At 32.8% G+C, this 17588-nt stretch overlaps 1 protein-coding gene across 1 annotated transcript; it reads left to right on the top strand.

The window, feature by feature from the left end:
* The first annotated feature begins 7853 nt into the window (after positions 1-7853).
* Positions 7854-8378, top strand: LOC124366850. The gene has a single exon (XM_046823450.1). It carries the CDS (start codon positions 7854-7856, stop codon positions 8376-8378), a length of 525 nt encoding a protein of 174 aa, XP_046679406.1.
* Positions 8379-17588: the final 9210 nt, after the last annotated feature.

The raw sequence follows: 17588 nt of genomic DNA, 5'->3' as shown, positions 1-17588 counted from the left end.
CTACATCTACTCAATCAGTTACATTTTTGTGTAAATTCGTGTATTTAGTATCTAGAAGAAAACGATAAACTTTAAATCCTTCGTTTCAAGTTTTGTTCTAGGAAGTTTCGATTTACTATGGAGTGTGGTGTAGATTTCATTTAGTATCTTATAAAACTTAATCCACCTTATAGCTACACATATAACATATTGATATAATTTTTCTTGAACTTAGATGGCAAATGTGAGTTACCATCCCAAACGCAGAATTGCGTGTAATACGTCTGGATATCACTGACAGAGCAGGGCCACACAAAAATGCGTTAAGGCCAAATAAAAAAAAAGTAATTCATGGGGAAATTTTCAGGTTTATTTCTTAAAATTCGTAGAAAGATGGAAAGAAAGTCAATGGGATGAGTGAGTGTTTGCGGTTTACATCATATTGACCAGTGAACCATCTGCATTGCAAATACACCGGTCTGGTCCACAAGGTTCAAAGAAGATACGTACATCTGAATTACAAATGTTTGCATTGGTACGAGCTTTGATTAAGCTACTTACTCGTATAACTGGAACTGTATAATTATTAATATATTACCAAATACGTATATACTTTTTACTGAATAAGGTATACCTGCCTATCCTATCTAAATTCAGGTGTATAACGTGAGTGAGGAATACTAATCTTAATTGGCTCTTGGCTGAGCGTTAGCAAAGCCTATCCGCACGAAATCCTGAGAACTAACTAACCTGTAGTTTTTAAATTTTGCATGAAGATTCAATATAAATATGGACATCGGATTCACGTCACTATGGGATTTGGCTGAGCATTAGTACTGGTAGAGAAAATTGCAGGATAAAGAAATTTGTAAACAAACTGGTTACAACCCTATGGCATGTTTACATGATATATGCCAACACATGTAATAGTCAAATCTGAAATACAATTATAATGTTACATTCCTGTTGACTCGATACCGGGAATGGCGTGTTATGGAATTTTATAATACTCAAACAAATTCACAAATAATTGTTTGTTTTGTTCTCATTCTTGGATTCAATTGAATAATTAATGAAATAAAAAATATCAATCCGCAGTCACTCCCAAAGTTCATTTATTGTTTTAGTTCATCATTCCCAACTCAAGATAAGATCGGTTAACTCGATGGAATCGAAAGTTATATTCATACAAGAAAAGCTAATGTATGATTATGTCGAGAAAATGAAAATTTATCATCGTCAAAGCATTTATCACTTCAATAAAAGCATTAGTTATTACAATAGGAGTAACAGTATAATTTATAGAAGCTATGACATCTCCCTGAAAGAAACGCTTATATTAATTGAAATCTTGTATAGGGATCGATTGTGATAGGCTATACAATTTTATTATGAAATGAATTATTATGCTGATGGTCATTAACTTATGTTAAAGCATTTAAAGGAGTTAATATTACGAAAAAGCTGTAATACATAATTAAATTTTATTTTGTTATGAGTTGTTGTATAGTGTGGTGAATTTCGTTACAACAAATGACAACGTCTCATCCATGGAGGCAGAATTCCGCTATCTTTGCCCGTAAGTATTTGATTTTGTGTTAAATTTGTTACTACGCCGTGACTTTATTGTAAATAGTAACCTTAATAAATTTTAAAACAGATATAAATTTTGGAAAATACCAATTTATTATATTTTCTGATTTAAACGTATACAGTAAAATAAAACATAATTTAACGAATGAAACCGACAGATTCATTATGGGCCCTTGTATTCTAATTGTGAAAGGAAAGTCTGAGCGATGTTTTTATTATTGATGGATAGTACAGACGGTTGATTAATTTATTATTTTCTCAATTATAGAACTTTTTCTTAGCATAATAAATATAGGTTTCCTAGCTTAAAATTTAAAAAGTACTATTTAAATAAAATAACTCTCTTTATTGATATGCGTATCGTTGAATTTTGTTTCATCCATTTATATAGCATGAATTTATTCTACCGTTTTTACTGGTCACCAAAATACTTTTCATGTAATTTAGCCGTAGATTTTATTTTTATTCAAATACGAAAAAACTGTTTTCGACGGTTAGAGAAATAAAATCACTGGATCAACTGTTCAGAGCTCAATATAAATGCCAATTAATAAGGCGTACATATTTATAAAGTACAATGGTGATGTTGTTAGTATCAAGTTAATAAAAATCTACATTTTTTTAGCAAACAAACTAAGTTTAGAATATATATTCTTTTAATGCAATCTGACAAAGTTGGTATGGTTCACTGTACAGTAAAAGCTTTTAAAATGCAGCATAAATGTTTTTATTGCGTTTTCAGTTTTATATTCAGGAACAATAATTGCCAGGTTCTCCTTTGGCATAGTCTATTTATGCACTACCTAAACTATCTCATATATATATATATATATATATATATATATATATATATATATATATATATATATATTACCTTCTGTATTAATATGTAATATTACGTTAAATCGACAAATCTTGGACTGGCAGTCGTAAACTCTCAAGTAGTGACTCTGGGTTGAAAATCAGTCCAGACTATAAACACATAAAAGTTGGAAGCAAAGGAGCTGCTAAAAATTTTAGAAACTGCAAACAAAATTAAGAACACTGCTACTTCACATAAACTTCTTTTGTTATTATACTGCCTTTTTTTTTTTTTTTTTTTTCTTTGGGATATTGGGGTGGATTCATAGATCCTCACACGTCCAACCTGAGCTTATTTTGTGTGCCCCTTTGATGTTAGAGGGGTAAGCCTATCTTTGTGCCCTTAATTAGGCTAAGAAGCTTTTCCCCGATACTAGCATCTGGTTCGTTCGCCTGGTTGTTTATCACCGAAAAAGAGCCCTTCTCCTTGCTCCCAGTCTCTCACAGTCCAGTATTATGTGTTTTGCAGTCTCTTCAGACTTATTGCAGAGTCTACACTCCGAGTCCTCATTTCGTAAAACCTAGAGTGTTTAGGTGTTTCCTGAAGTGGCCATGTCCAGTGATCAAGGCAATCACTTGCTTAACCGATCCCTGCCCAGCCCCATCAGCCATCTGGTGAAGCCGGAGCTAGAATCGGCAAGCAGTCTTTTGCCGAGTGCTTTTTCCTTGGTGACTCTGCCACCGCAAGCGGTGTGTCTTCCTGGACTATTTGTTTACACTTTGGTAAGCGGCTGACTTGCTTATACCACAACTCGGTTCTGGACCGGTGTATGGCATGCTTGCTCCGCTTTTTGGCAAGCCTGTCGGCGCATTCGTTGCCACCTATGCCTGTGTGGCCCGGTACCCCCAACCAAGACGCACACAGTTGCGTGATCCAAGCTTGCAGAGAGTGTTAAAGCACTCCCACACAAGCCTGGATCCAATGCTGTTGGAGTCAAGAGCTTTAAGAGCTGCCTGACTAACTGACATTATACAGATGTTCATTCCCTGGTACCCTCTGGTGAGGCCTAGGTTGGCACAGGCTAGGATACCATAGATTTCGGCTTGAAATATGGAGCGGTTCCGACCCAAACTGCCGCAAAGGGCAGTTCTAGGGGATTGACTAAACACTCCATATCCAGTTCTACCCTTAATAAGCGAGCCATCCATGTACCAGACAAAGCTCTTTCTTATTGTTGGGATGTTATCTTGCGATTTCCACTCATCTCTGGAGTAGAAGTCAACAGAGAATGGCTTATTGAATACGAACTCCGTTCTCATTATGTCGGAGACCATTTCGAGAATAGCGCTTGGGTTTACAGCTTCAGTGATGGCGCCATGGCTCGTGTTAGACGCGCCATTCCTCCACAAGCCAGCAACCATCAGCCGATAAGCTGACTTACGCGCTTCAGCTTTTATATGGACATCAAGAGGTAGAAGTCCTAAAGCTACCTCGAGGGTCGCTGAGGGACTGCTCCTGAATGCTTCGGTTACAAAGATTGTGCCAAGCCTTTGTAAGCTTTCAAGCTTGGCTTTGGCAGTTACCTGATTCACCTTTGTCCACCAGACTAATGAACCATAAGTGATTTGAGGCCTTACAACTGCTTTGTAGAGCCATAGTGCTATATGGGGTTTTACGCCCCATGAGATTCCTGCAAGTCTCCTGGACGTCATGAGCGCCCACTTTGCTTTGTGCAGGATATTATTAAAGATGATCATTCCACGTAAGCTTATGGTCTAGAGTCAGTCCTAAATATTTGACTGTCCTTTGACCACTCAAGCTGAGTGGATGCGAGTTTCAGCCTAGAAAGAGACTCATAGGTTCTTTTTCTAGTGAATGGTACAACTACTGTCTTAGAGGGATTTACTTTCAGTCCCTCTCCCTGACACCAGTTGTGTACATGTTTGAAGGTTGGTATTCATGATATCAACAACAACATTTGTATATTTTTCCCTGTACCATAAGGACTATGTCGTCTGCATATCCTTGGACATAGATTCCATTGTTAGTAAGGTCCTCAAGTAGACCATCTACTGCCTTACTTTTCTTTCCATACCTGTAGCGAACAACAAGTCTTAGGCGCTAGATGACAAATTGATTTATGTCCAATGCTTATGAAATCAAAAGAAAAGAGCATTTCACACCTTAATATACAATTAGAAATAAGATCACGTGATAACTTGAAAGCCTGCTTGTGAGCTATTATCAATCCCTTACAAATCAATTAAAAGAGAGGGTCTGATAACGTCATTATTAGTCCGTTGAATATATTAATTCAGAACCGGGATTGACAAACCTTATTACATGTAAGGAATAAATGTTTCACGTATTTTGTAATATAGTTGCTACTGTTTCAAAATCACTGTTAAATAACCAATGTTAATTTACACCCTTCAAAAATTGAGAAATTTCAATAAAATTACAACAAAATAATACAGGTAAGTTAAATGTTTCATAATTATGGCATTTAAGTTTGATTAGACAACACTAAAACAAAAACTATAAAACTTACTAAAGGTATATACTTATACTTATATAAATGTTTCCTGTAGAATGGTTTAAAATGAAATAATGAGTTCCTATGTTGTTGATTTCATAGAGATTAAATGACAGCGGAGGAGGTTTTTTTAATATAATGTGATACACTATTCAATTAATTATACTATCACAGATTACAGCAAAATGTTGGCTTGGATAAGTCAAAAATGCCTACAATCTACGAATAAATGCGCGATTGCTGTTTCATATTGTATTTGTACTCTTATTGCTAGAGAAATATATTAGTTTTTTGTAGTGTTTATGGAAGGAATTTCAAGAAAATATATTATAACAATTTATTAACTCAAATGTAGTACACTGAAAAACTAATTAAGAGAAACTATTTATAATAACAGATCTACAAGGAATGTCTAGAGAATTTAATTACAATTTTTAATTAGGAACTTACTATGTAGTGCATTAATGTAATGCTTTTGGGGGAGGGGATAACTGCTCTTGATTGCGTCGATGCTGTATTCACTAGACGGTCGCTTGCTATTTAATGAGAAATATTCTTAAGTTAAATATTTCTCGTACAGAGAACTGTATTGTGTTTTTAAGAGCCTAAGTTCCACAAGTGGCAGAAGCATCGGGTGTAGAAATGGTTCAGAATTTATGTTCAACTGCAGGTGTCTTTTTTCGTGTATTGTTAATAAGTATTCGATTCTAAAAACTTAAAAATACTAGCTTATACAATAATTGGCTGAGTTTTAGGGAAATAAATCTGCATAGATTTCATTTCTGTCTGTGTTTATATCTGCCTGTCTGTCCTTACGTTGCCTCAAAAACAGTTGACTTATAGACTTGAAACTGTGGTAGACAAGGTAATCATGTAATAAGAAATTTATAATCAGTAGGTTTACATTATTTACATTATTAAAAAAAACGTTCCTGCCATTGGCAAATCTGGTAAGATAAATAATACAAATTTACCATCGTCATACAAAATAAAAACTACCAATATACGAGGTATATCGAGGTTTATTTAAATTATGTATCACTTACTGTATCAATAGTTTTATATTTACAGTACATAGAGATATATTAACACTTTCCTTGTTTTACGCTTGACTAACAACAATATTATATTTTAACGACGGTATATTTAACCACAAGTTAGAAAATGTATGTACATTACACTGAATTATTCTTTTTAGGATAATCGCTGTTAAGTTTTACTGCTTCCAAAGTTCTTATAATAAGTAAACAAATCCCTAATGATTGTGAAATTAATTGTAAAATCCCTATTTATCCCTAAAATAGTATTTTGCTTGGTCTTATTCTTGTGTAGCAAAAGAAACGTATTATGTACACCAGTAGCAAAATATATATATATATGTGTGTGTGTGTGTGTGTGTGTGTGTGTGTGTGTGTGTGTGTGTGTGTGTGTGTGTGTGTGTGTGTGTGTGTGTGTGTGTGTGTGTGTGTGTGTGTGTGTGTGTGTGTGTGTTAACTGTCCTAAGTTCTCCTTTAATTGTCAACATTCAATAGTACAAGGTTTGAAATGATTTACAAATTACCTATTATTAAACCTCAATCCAAACAAGTTTAACAATGATTGGACTTTTACAAACGTGGGTTCATTACATCTCTTACGTCCAACATCAATGATGAAATAACTTCTAGTTTTATTCGTAAGTATTTGTAAGCTTAGATGATTATTGTTTTTAAGGAATCATACATGTAATAAAAAAATCTAAGACGTATTATTTTAAGGATATGACAGAACGAATCGATGTAACAAAGAGGCTCTTAACATGTGTCACTATTTTTTCTTTGCCCTCATGGTTACTCAAAGGCCTAAATAATAATGCTTGAATTGTATTTTTATCTTTTAATACCCGAAAACAACAAAGTTCTTCCTTGGATGAAAAGGCATTCATGTACCGAATTTCCAGTCTCTAAGAACTTTGTAATAAAAGCTAGACCAACGGACAGACAACGTAACAGTTTTGAGAAGCATCTGTGGCTTAATAACTCTTTCGTGATATTTATATACCATTAGGTTATAATGTGCGAAATATGTACCGAGATCTAAATCAAGCCGCAGATTCCTTGTAATTATTTTAGTAAAATGATATTGAAATTTTTAAGTATAGTAATAAATAAGTTATATATTTCACTGAACACTCGACTATATGATTGTGTTAGTTTAAAAAGAACTAATTGTTCAATTATTTTTTCACATAATAAAACACTTCTTAAATATGTACATATGCTAGGATCACGTCATCTGCATTGTTGCTTCTCCCTCCATTTAAAATTTGTTCTAAATTTTAGTATCTTCTTAAAAGTGTCTCAATATCTCAATATACTTGCACATTGATTAGATCACGCTTCTATGAAGAGGTGAGAACAGATGGTGGGTCAGATGTGAATACCTCCGACGATATCGGAGTGTTCGATTACCTTACAAGGATCAAGTACAGGCTTCCAACTCCGGAATTAATATTACAATGTGCTATGAAGCTCAATATACTATGCACGACTTTGTTGTATGATTGGTGAGGCATTACTAAAACTCTGTAATAAATTTAAATGTAATATTAGGATCATCAGCATTGACAAAGGTGATTTAAAGTTGTATTAAAATGTTCATTTTAAGTTAGCTATAATCTTATTATAATAGTACTAAATACAATATGCACATTCCATAATTTGAAAATTTAATAATTTTTCATAGTCCAGCTACGTTGGAACATCTTGAGGCAATATTTTTGTTTACTAATAACGCATGTACGTATATAACATAAAACTGTATGTATTGCTTACGTGAACATACAGGGTTCGGCAAAAAAAACCTCCCTGGTTTGAGCAAGCCACCACGAGAGTTGTAGTGGGGGTAGAGATGTGGAGGGGGTATTGTTCCGTAGCGGCGTACGTGCCATTTTCAGTGTTCGCCATGGCTTGGCTCTGTGAGCATCGGGCGTTTGCTGTGGAGGAGTTTATTAAAAATGGCGGTTCTGTGATTTCTACTCAACGAGCGTTTCAGATTCGATTCGAACTTGGCCGACAAGATAGTGTTCCTGATGCGAAAACGATTAGACTGTGGGTGTCAAACTTTAGACAAACTGGGTCAGCACTAAAAAGAAAACCAACTGGCCAACCTCGTACTGCAATAACACCTGAGAATGTGGCGCGAGAGAGAACATCCATCCAACAGTCTCCAAAGCGTTCAGCGGTTAAACATGCAGCTGCCCTGGGATTGTCAGAAAGAAGTGTAAGGATAATTCTGCATAAGGAATTTCATCTGCATCCATACAAAATAATGGTTGCCCAAAAGTTGTCTGAAGAAGATTATGAAACTCGCAGGGCTGCATGTGACGACATTTTGCAAAACATTCCCCCAGATACTGTCTTCATTTCTTCTGATGAAGCCCACTTCCACTTGCGTGGAGCTGTTAACAAACAGAATTTCCGCTACTGAGCTGCAGAAAATCCTAGGGAACTCCACCAACAACCACTACACAGCCCAAAGTCACAGTTTGGTGCCCCGTTGCGGAATTTGGTGTGTGGGTACATTTTTGAAGAAGATGGACAAACAGTAACGGTCAATGCCGATCGCTATTGTCACATGATTTCTCCGACCCAAGATCAACCAGTTTGTTTTAGACCATGAGGAAGAAGAAGTTTGGTTCCAACAGGACGGAGCCACAGCTCACACTGCTCGGCGGTCCATGGAAATGTTAAGAGAGTTGTTCCCTGGACGTCTTGTTTCTTTAAGAGGAGACATTTCTTGACCCCCAAGGTCACCCGACTTATCAGCTTGTGATTTCTTTCTGTGGGGCTACCTAAAGGCTGAAGTGTACAAACATCGTCCCAGAGCTCTGCAAGAACTAAAAGATGCCATTAGGCAGCAAGTGGCAGCCATTCCAAGGGAAGTTACAAGAAGAATTATGGACAACTTCAGAGAAAGACTTCGTGAATGTCTTAACAATGGGGGACATAATTTTTTGGACATAATTTTAAAACCAAGTACAGTGTACTAAGTAATGTAAAATGGCATCATATAGGCTATTCACAAATATAAGTAATTGTTCTGTATGTTTCTTATTCTTTTTGCAAATGCCTTTTGAAATCAGGGAGGTTTTTTTGCCGGACCCTGTATAAGGCACACTAGAACATCAACAGATACATCAGCTAAATAACTGTATCGCACTAGATTAATACCATCAGATTTGTACATGATGTTATTCTCTTGTATCTACAGAATTTATCAACCTGGACTCAATGGGAGCATATCCTTCCAATACTGCCAGTGGTATGACTTTCTGTTGTTCCCTCAGATTAAAATAATTTATGGGCCTGAAACAAGGTGAACAGATTCTACCCATACTGTCAGTGGTATGACTCTCTGTTGTTACCTCAGATTAAAATAATTTATGGGCCTGAAACAAGGTGAGCAGATTCTACCCATACTCTCAGTGGTATGACTCTCTGTTGTTCCCTTGGATTAAAATAATTTATCGACCTGAAACAAGGTGAGCAGATTCTACACACACTGTCAGTGGTATGACTCTCGGCTGTACCCTTCGGTTAAAATAATTTATGGACCTGAAAGCAAGGGGGGCGTTGTATACTAATACTGCCAGTGGAATGGCATTATGTTAAAAACCTTGGATCAAAGAATTGTGTAAACCTGTAAAACCAACATGTTTGTCCCAAGTGTGCATTTTTTACTATTTTATTTAGTTACCTGCAAATCCAAATAATTAGCTTTGTTATCATTCATAAGAATTTAAAAAATATCTAAAAATTTACTATCATAATAGAAAATAAGCTGTCGATATGCTTTTTACTTTGAATGTAACTTAACGCTTGTAAGTAAAAATAACTAGGTTGTAACCACACATAATAATCATTTTACATAAATTTGTTATTTATTTAATTAATAAAACTTTATCCAGTTGATTGTTTCATTGTTATAATTTATCCTAAATTTGGTTAGGATATGTATCACATGACCTTTCTGTTTTTCATTTATTCATTATTTATTCATTATATAAAATAACTTGTCTTGACGAGCGAAACTTAATAAACGCAACTGGTATACAATACAAATACTAATTCATGACAATAAATTCTAAAATAAAAAACTTCTGGCTGCAGGGTCGCACACATTTTGTTAGTAAGTTTCCGTGAACTCTTCATTATAACTACTGGAAGTGGCTCCAGGCGCAAGCGGTACCACTGAATTGAAATAAGCCCCACTGAAACGAAAACTGGATCCAAGTTTTAATGGCATATTCAACACAAGAGTTCCTTCCCAATCTAAACTTCTATGATCGTTAACATAAACTTTTGAAAAAGAGAACTCTGTACAAGATCATGTCTGAACGTAATTACAATATGAGTATATCTCGTTACCTTTACTGATAGTTTTCTACATAAAGGTTACGGTTTACTTATATCTATGGAAATATGCTATTTATAAAATAGAAATTACCAACGTAAACGTTTTTTATTTGTACATTATGACATCTTTCGAACTTTAATACCCAGATTTCCGTCAACGTGTGATGATGTTCTTAGTTAATTACACAACTAAACAGAACTGTGGCAATCTATCTTGAGATCTGTTCATTTTTTGTTTATTTACACCTTTTCTTAGTAAAATAAAGTTTAAATCGTATGCCTGTAACCTTACGATTTCCGATTGCATCGGAAAAACATTATCAATTCATTTAATTAATGAAAATAATTATTTTAAAATTGGCAATAGTACAATTGTTTCATTACATTATATAAGATTCATAATTCCATTGAGACTGCACATAAATTCATAACAATGAAGTTGAAAAGATGTTTTAAGTACAACATAAAATACTATGAGTGAAAGTTGGGTGATTTGTGCTGTTTCCCTTGTTTAGGAACAGTCCACTGGCAAACATAGATATGAATATATTACACCCCATCTTTAAGAGTCATCAGCAGTTGAAGTCCGCATCATACGGAATCTTATAACGGATTATATTTCATAGTTTTGTGTATTATTTGAAGAATATTTGCTTCGCCCTAAATTTACTGAAAATAAATACTCATAAATACAAAAATATGAAAAAAATCATCATATATTCCTCAAAAATAACTATTGGGCTGTCTTAATGTTTACAGTTGTGAGCAAGCTTTTTCTTCCAAGAATGCTTCACAGTTTGGACAAATACTAATAAATCTCTCAAGTGAAAAATTTGGATTCGGAAAGGGGACCCCGACAACAGACCCAGCCGTGAGTCTGCCGATATGAATGGAGAGGGGATTGATTGTCTTAACCACACAATGAGTGTGTCCATAGACGTCTAAAGCATCGACTGCGTTGACCACGGTACACTGCTCGAAAAACTTGAGTCCCACAGCATTCGAAGCGGGCCTCTTAAATGGCTTAGCTCGTTTCTAAGTTACAGATCCCAAGTTGTCCTGATATCAAATAAATCGTTCAAACCGATAGAACTGACCTATTGAACCCATCAGGGGTTCATAGACTTCAATGACTCTTGGAAAAATTCAATTGTTTGAGATGCACCATAATAGAACACAATCTTGCCTATGTAAAAATAAGTTTCATACTGTATATTGAAGTCAACCAATGAAATCTTACTCGAGATATCTTGCCACACAATGCATTCCAATTATTTTTAGTTCATTAAATGCAGTTCATTTTATTATGTTTCATATTAGTGTTCAAATAATAAAACTTCCACTAAGCTAAAAAGGGAACTAGAACGTAGTGTGCTCTGGAAAAAAAATCTTGTCTCCAAATTTTTAACATGGACCTCCCACTTTTTTCTTTTACCTTATGAAAACATGACATTATTGAAAACTCAAATAAGTGAATACGGCTTTTTATAATTATATGTATTCTGCTTTTTCTCATTACCATCATGGTTACACATAATACTAATGTAAAACTATTTGCTTAAATTCAGCCAAATAAAATCTATGTCACACCATCATCGAACAAAGTGTTGCTTATATATACATTATTTTTAATGCAAAATTTCAAGTCCATAGATTAGTTTGTGTTCAATATAACGTGTGCTCAGACAGACAGATATACAGACAGAAGTTTTTTATTCTCACGAATGATAGACTTCGCTAAAGCTCAGCCACAAATTTCCAATTTCATATCAACAGCAGAACCATAAAATTCATACTCACTGTCTAGATTAGTCGAAAGATGCTTTGACGGGTTATAATAACTGACTGTACTTCTCGTACTTGATGTCCAAGTTTGCTTATATAACTCTTTACTTGAGAAACAATTTTATATTCTATTAAAACCAAACTGCTGTATATATTAGATAGAATGACTTTACTAAAACTAAAAATTATTAATAAAAAAGATTATGAATTAAATTATGTCATGGCATTACGATCACTGATACATAACCTCAAAAGCATATATATAGACTCGATAAGAATATGCATAAACGTCGATTTTCGTAACAGGAATACGAAACCAACTCAAAACATCCTCTGCTGTCTGTAACCGTTACTAAATTTTGAAACCCTTCGAAAGATAACGTAGAAAATGGCTACAACGGTCGCAAAACCCGAACGTTCTATAAATTTTAAAAATTATTTAGGTCAACTCTCAGGAATCCAATTAAAAAACGAGTGGCCGAGCAAAGCATTAATCTCTGTAGCTGTTTTTTGACGTCACTTTAGATAAATGGCGGGAATGCTTTGTTGTGTCAGCCAGAGTTTTTATTCATAATCACAGAGACTTTCTTTTTTAGAATTACAGTTATATTTGGTTTACTTTTAGTCATCCTAAGTGTGTTCTGTAATAAATAAACTTCTTATATTTATAAATAAATGTTATAAAAATTTCTCGAAGGTCAAGGAGTAAAAGTAAGCTTTAATAGATCTAATATATAATACATAAAGGTATCATAATATCCTAGCTATCACTAGGAAAGATTTCATAAACTCTACGTATTTCAAACATATTTTTTTGGCTGAGCGTTAGGAAAGCCTATCACTTGATGAAAGGCTGAACAAGGTTCATTCTCACCTGTTTATTTATCTTTCTGCCTTTCCTTATATCTCGAATACGATCTGACGTGTAGTCTTGAGATTTTGTATAAGCTTAATTATTATAAGAAATACTGAATTTGATGATAATGTTTGTCACTCAATTAGATTTGGCTAAGCGGTAACTAATACTTTTACATTGATACCTACGGTAACCATAATCACAACGAGAAAACTGCGTAGTAAATATATTTTTAAACAAACTCAGTACAATTTGTGTGACATTTTAACATTTTGCATAGTAACATGTGAAGCTTAAATTTAGAATTAAATGAGCTAAAAAGTGAATATTTCACATGCAATCTCATCAAAGATACTCATACGTCGTTAGCTTACAACCTTATATTATATTATAAATCGCAAATCACAATTACACCATAAATTCTTTTTTATTTAAATTAAAATTTAATAAAACAATTACACTTTTTGAAATTTAAAAACACGTTTAAATATGGCAAAATAATTAGAATCAGAAAAGTTTTAAGAATTTCTGAATTTCTCCAGTCAAATACAGTAAATTTCAGCTTTTTTAAGGTATATTTACTTTTATAAAAATGTAAGCCTATTTGGATTGCATTATAAGGTAACACATTCCAGGCATATAAGATTTATTGCTGTAGTATATTACGTTTTTGATATTTCACTAAGTTACGTGGAGTACAGAACCCAATCGTGAAGGTGTTGTAATATTACATCAAGGTAGATAATAATCCCTCGGGCGAAGCAATGAGCTGTAGGTTATTTGTCAGGAGTGGCGTAAAAGTGAAATATTGCAGCAGGATTCTCTTTGATATAACAGATTGAGTGAACAATCTTTTTTGTATCCCTGAAATTGAATATTATATTTTACAATGTCTGATACATTGATAGTCAGTTTTTCTGTATATATTTATGAATATGGATTTACGAATATGACGAGGTTCTGAATAGTTTCTTTGAGTCTCATTCTATTGTAACTTTAAAATATTATATCTAAATATCCTAAATATACTTTATATCACAATCTATCTATTTTTTACAATTTAATGAGTATTACTATACATATTTCAAAGGAATTATCACCTAATGTAAGCATTTCTGACTGTATCAGACGATTAGTCAGAAGTTAACAGTCAGTTTTAGTTGTATAGGCACACAACCTGCTTACCTGAAATCAAGATAAATATCCTGTAAGAAAGAAGCAGACGATAGATTTATTTGAGGTCGAAGTATGAGGGTATCAAAAGGTTTAAAAATATGAAATCATAATTTTTGTTATACGCATTTTATTTATCTTGATGCTCTTAATATCAAACAGTAGATAAGTAAATACATGTCAAATTAGCGCCAGCTAACCGTATACAGATCCTTAAAATGGTGACTCTAGATCTCTTCATCTAGTTCTATAAATAAAAGATCATATGGGAATAAATTGAAAATTGGCTATCTACACCTAAACTAAAATCTATCAATTTTGTGTGAGCTGCAACAGCTGGGCCAGATTGTATTTTATTATCTGAAACTAAAAGGCCACGCACAATCTGCTCACTAGCAGATGTATTTGGAATAAGGTTCGAAAAAAAGAGCAGAGAGCCAATTTTCAATGAGAGCAGGCAACCTGTTTTATCTTGAAATCAGCAGGGGAATTATTTGTAAGAAATATGTCAGTTGTAAGCTACGCTACTATTGTAAAAGTATCGCAGACATTTTTTCTCAGATCATATTTTTCAAAGATTTATGCACTTATAACCGGCCGTCAAACAAATAAATAATAGTAATATCAATGTCAGACAACTACAGTCAAAGAGACTAAACATTATTACTTTAACGATTTTTTGTATTTAGCTAGCGATAATATTAAGCATAATAGGTTAAATTAGTAGACGCCATTTATTATGATTGAGGAATTGCAGGCAAAGCTGCATTTATTTGATTGTTAATTTATAAACATTTTTCAAATATTATTTCATCCAGTTGCTACATTTATGTGTTTATATCCAGTGAAAGGTTTTCAAAGGACAGAACTATTATAGAAAATACATATTCAAATAGTTTTTATTAATATTTTTATCAAATGAAGATTCGTTTTAAGATTTCTGAAATAATTTCAATTTATTTATTTATGCATGTATTAATGCATAATGATATTATGTTAACCTAAGGCTTTGAAAATAGTTTCGTTCAGATTAACGATTTAAAGTTATTATTTAATGATCGGTTATGAATTTAGCTTCACATTTCAACTCTAGCAATCACTTAAAATGTCCTTAGACATCTAAAGTGATGATTTTAGACAGCATGTTCTAATTTGTGATTATTAACTTCTTGATGGCTTTTGTGTGCTATATTAGTTGGTACAGAACCTAAAAGGTTGTATGTTTATATTTTACGGGGTTTTAAATTTATCGCAAAAAGAAACCTATCGTCAGCTGCGATAATTTTGGTGGACTTCAAAATGGGAGTGTAATAAAATGTTTAACAATATAAAACTATAATTTTTCTAACTTTACTAATTTTCTAGCTTGCTAGACATTCGATCACCAGATTCATAGATATTAGTTATTTTACACAAATATATAAAATACGCCACTTTAGAGGTCGGTATATCGTTAGCTGACCCCAACACAACTATTTTGATTTTATGTTTTAATTTTAAGTTACTTTATAAAGAAATGTATTATATTACTTTATACTTTCATTGATTTATTCCAGGAAAAAGGTTTTTATTTAGTATCCTTCAGAGTGAGAGGTATTTTATTAGTTATTCTACATTATTTATTTTAAAAACTTTGGTGAAATATTCAATATATATATAAACTCTAATAGTTGGCAAAACTATTGTGATATACACTTTATATTTTTTTATTTTATTTTATACTTAACGACCTTTTAAGTTAAGAATATAAATAAAGTTAGTACTTTTCATAAAAACTAAATAATTTACTAGCGTTAAATTTAGAACAAGACGACTAAATGAAATATAAATTCGATAAAATCATAATCACAAATATCTAGTAATTAATATTTAGCATTATAGATTTATCCATAGCCCAAATTTCGCAAAAATCTCAATTTACAATGTCTTAGTAGTAAGTAAGTTTACTTTTCATTGTTTAATGAATGTTTAGTTTATTTTAGACAAAGATAAGAAGGAATGGAGTCTGGCTTGGATCTAAAAAATAAGGGCGATTTGTCAGAAGGCAATGCCAAAATGATAAATGGTTGTCTCTGTAGAGGCAGAGATTAATGTACTTTATTTTGACAAGTTATCGGTCTAGCTTGTAAGTAAGTTTTGTAATTAACCTATAGAATTCCTATGAAGATAGTCATTATTATTAACCACTTTAGGTGCTTAAATGAATTAAAATGTATTATTATAAGCAATAGAATCAAATTAATAATCTGCTAGTTATGAAAAAGCTTTTAATTTACCAATTACCTGAGTAGCTGTATGGAAATTGGTTAATTATTTAATATTGTCATTGATACCCAATATCTTGATAACGTCTATAACTTGCGTAAACTTTTATTTTTTATAAAATTTTAAACTCGTAATATAGAATAAACTTTTTCGAATGCAAATATATACAGAAACTGTACTCTTACCAACAAAAACATACGTATAACAAAACCAATTACAAATTCTTCTTCAGAATAAAATAATTGTGTTTTACTAAAATTAAAAAATGAACTCCCAGCAGTAAATTTACTACGTAATGGATTTTAATTATTTTTTTTCTGAAATTTAAATTATTTTGAATGATTTGTTCGTTAATTTTGTTTTTTTTTAGTCGGTATATTACTTTTATCAAACAAATTACGTTAATGTTTTTCGCTTTATAAAAAGACAACAACGAATTATCCTTTGAATGTGTGTATACATGGAGCATACTAAGAAGATATTTTAAGTGAGAGTACCATTACAGGAAATAAATAACTAGTTAATTGTACATTGTTGAGTATCGTATCCCCAGTTCCTGGCGGAATTGCGGGAAACGTGACAGAATAATCTCGTCTGTTGCATATTCTATCTTATCAACTTAAGAGGGTCAGACGGCGTAGTGCAGTCAAGTCTATCAAACGTTCAGATAAAACTTTACTGTAACGTGGCCTCCACTTGTTTCCTTATGTGACCACTTTATAACTACTTTCACTTACATTTTATGATTTTAATTTTAGTACTTAGATATCTCTGTCTAGGCTCAATAAAATAACTGAAATATACAAATCCATTTCGCACGCCATATCTGGGGGAAAGCAATAAATAAACATTTCTAAAAACCAATGCGCAGTATTCTATTACAAAATATTTAAATACTAAGTATTTCCATAAACAAATTTCAAAAGGAGTTTTGTAAGAGATTCATTATTATTATTTTGTATTGTTACAGGAAAATGTTAATATCATTGTTATAAAATTGGTTTACCATTAAACACAATAATTTATTTATTTTTAGTCTATAAAAAATTATCATATAACAGAGGCTACATCGTTGCTGTATTGTAAATGACCGAAATACACAGTGCAATAGAGCTATAATTTAAATACAATTAATATTAGCAATTTTGAGTAGATTTCAGATATTTGTACACAAAAAAGGTTTAGGAAGAGTATATGGGTATA

The sequence above is a fragment of the Homalodisca vitripennis genome, chromosome 7, assembly GCF_021130785.1.
Source record: "Homalodisca vitripennis isolate AUS2020 chromosome 7, UT_GWSS_2.1, whole genome shotgun sequence".
Taxonomy (NCBI): Eukaryota; Metazoa; Arthropoda; class Insecta; order Hemiptera; family Cicadellidae; genus Homalodisca; species Homalodisca vitripennis.
The sequence above is the reverse complement of the archived record's forward strand: the minus strand, read 5'-3'. Positions and strand labels throughout refer to the sequence as shown.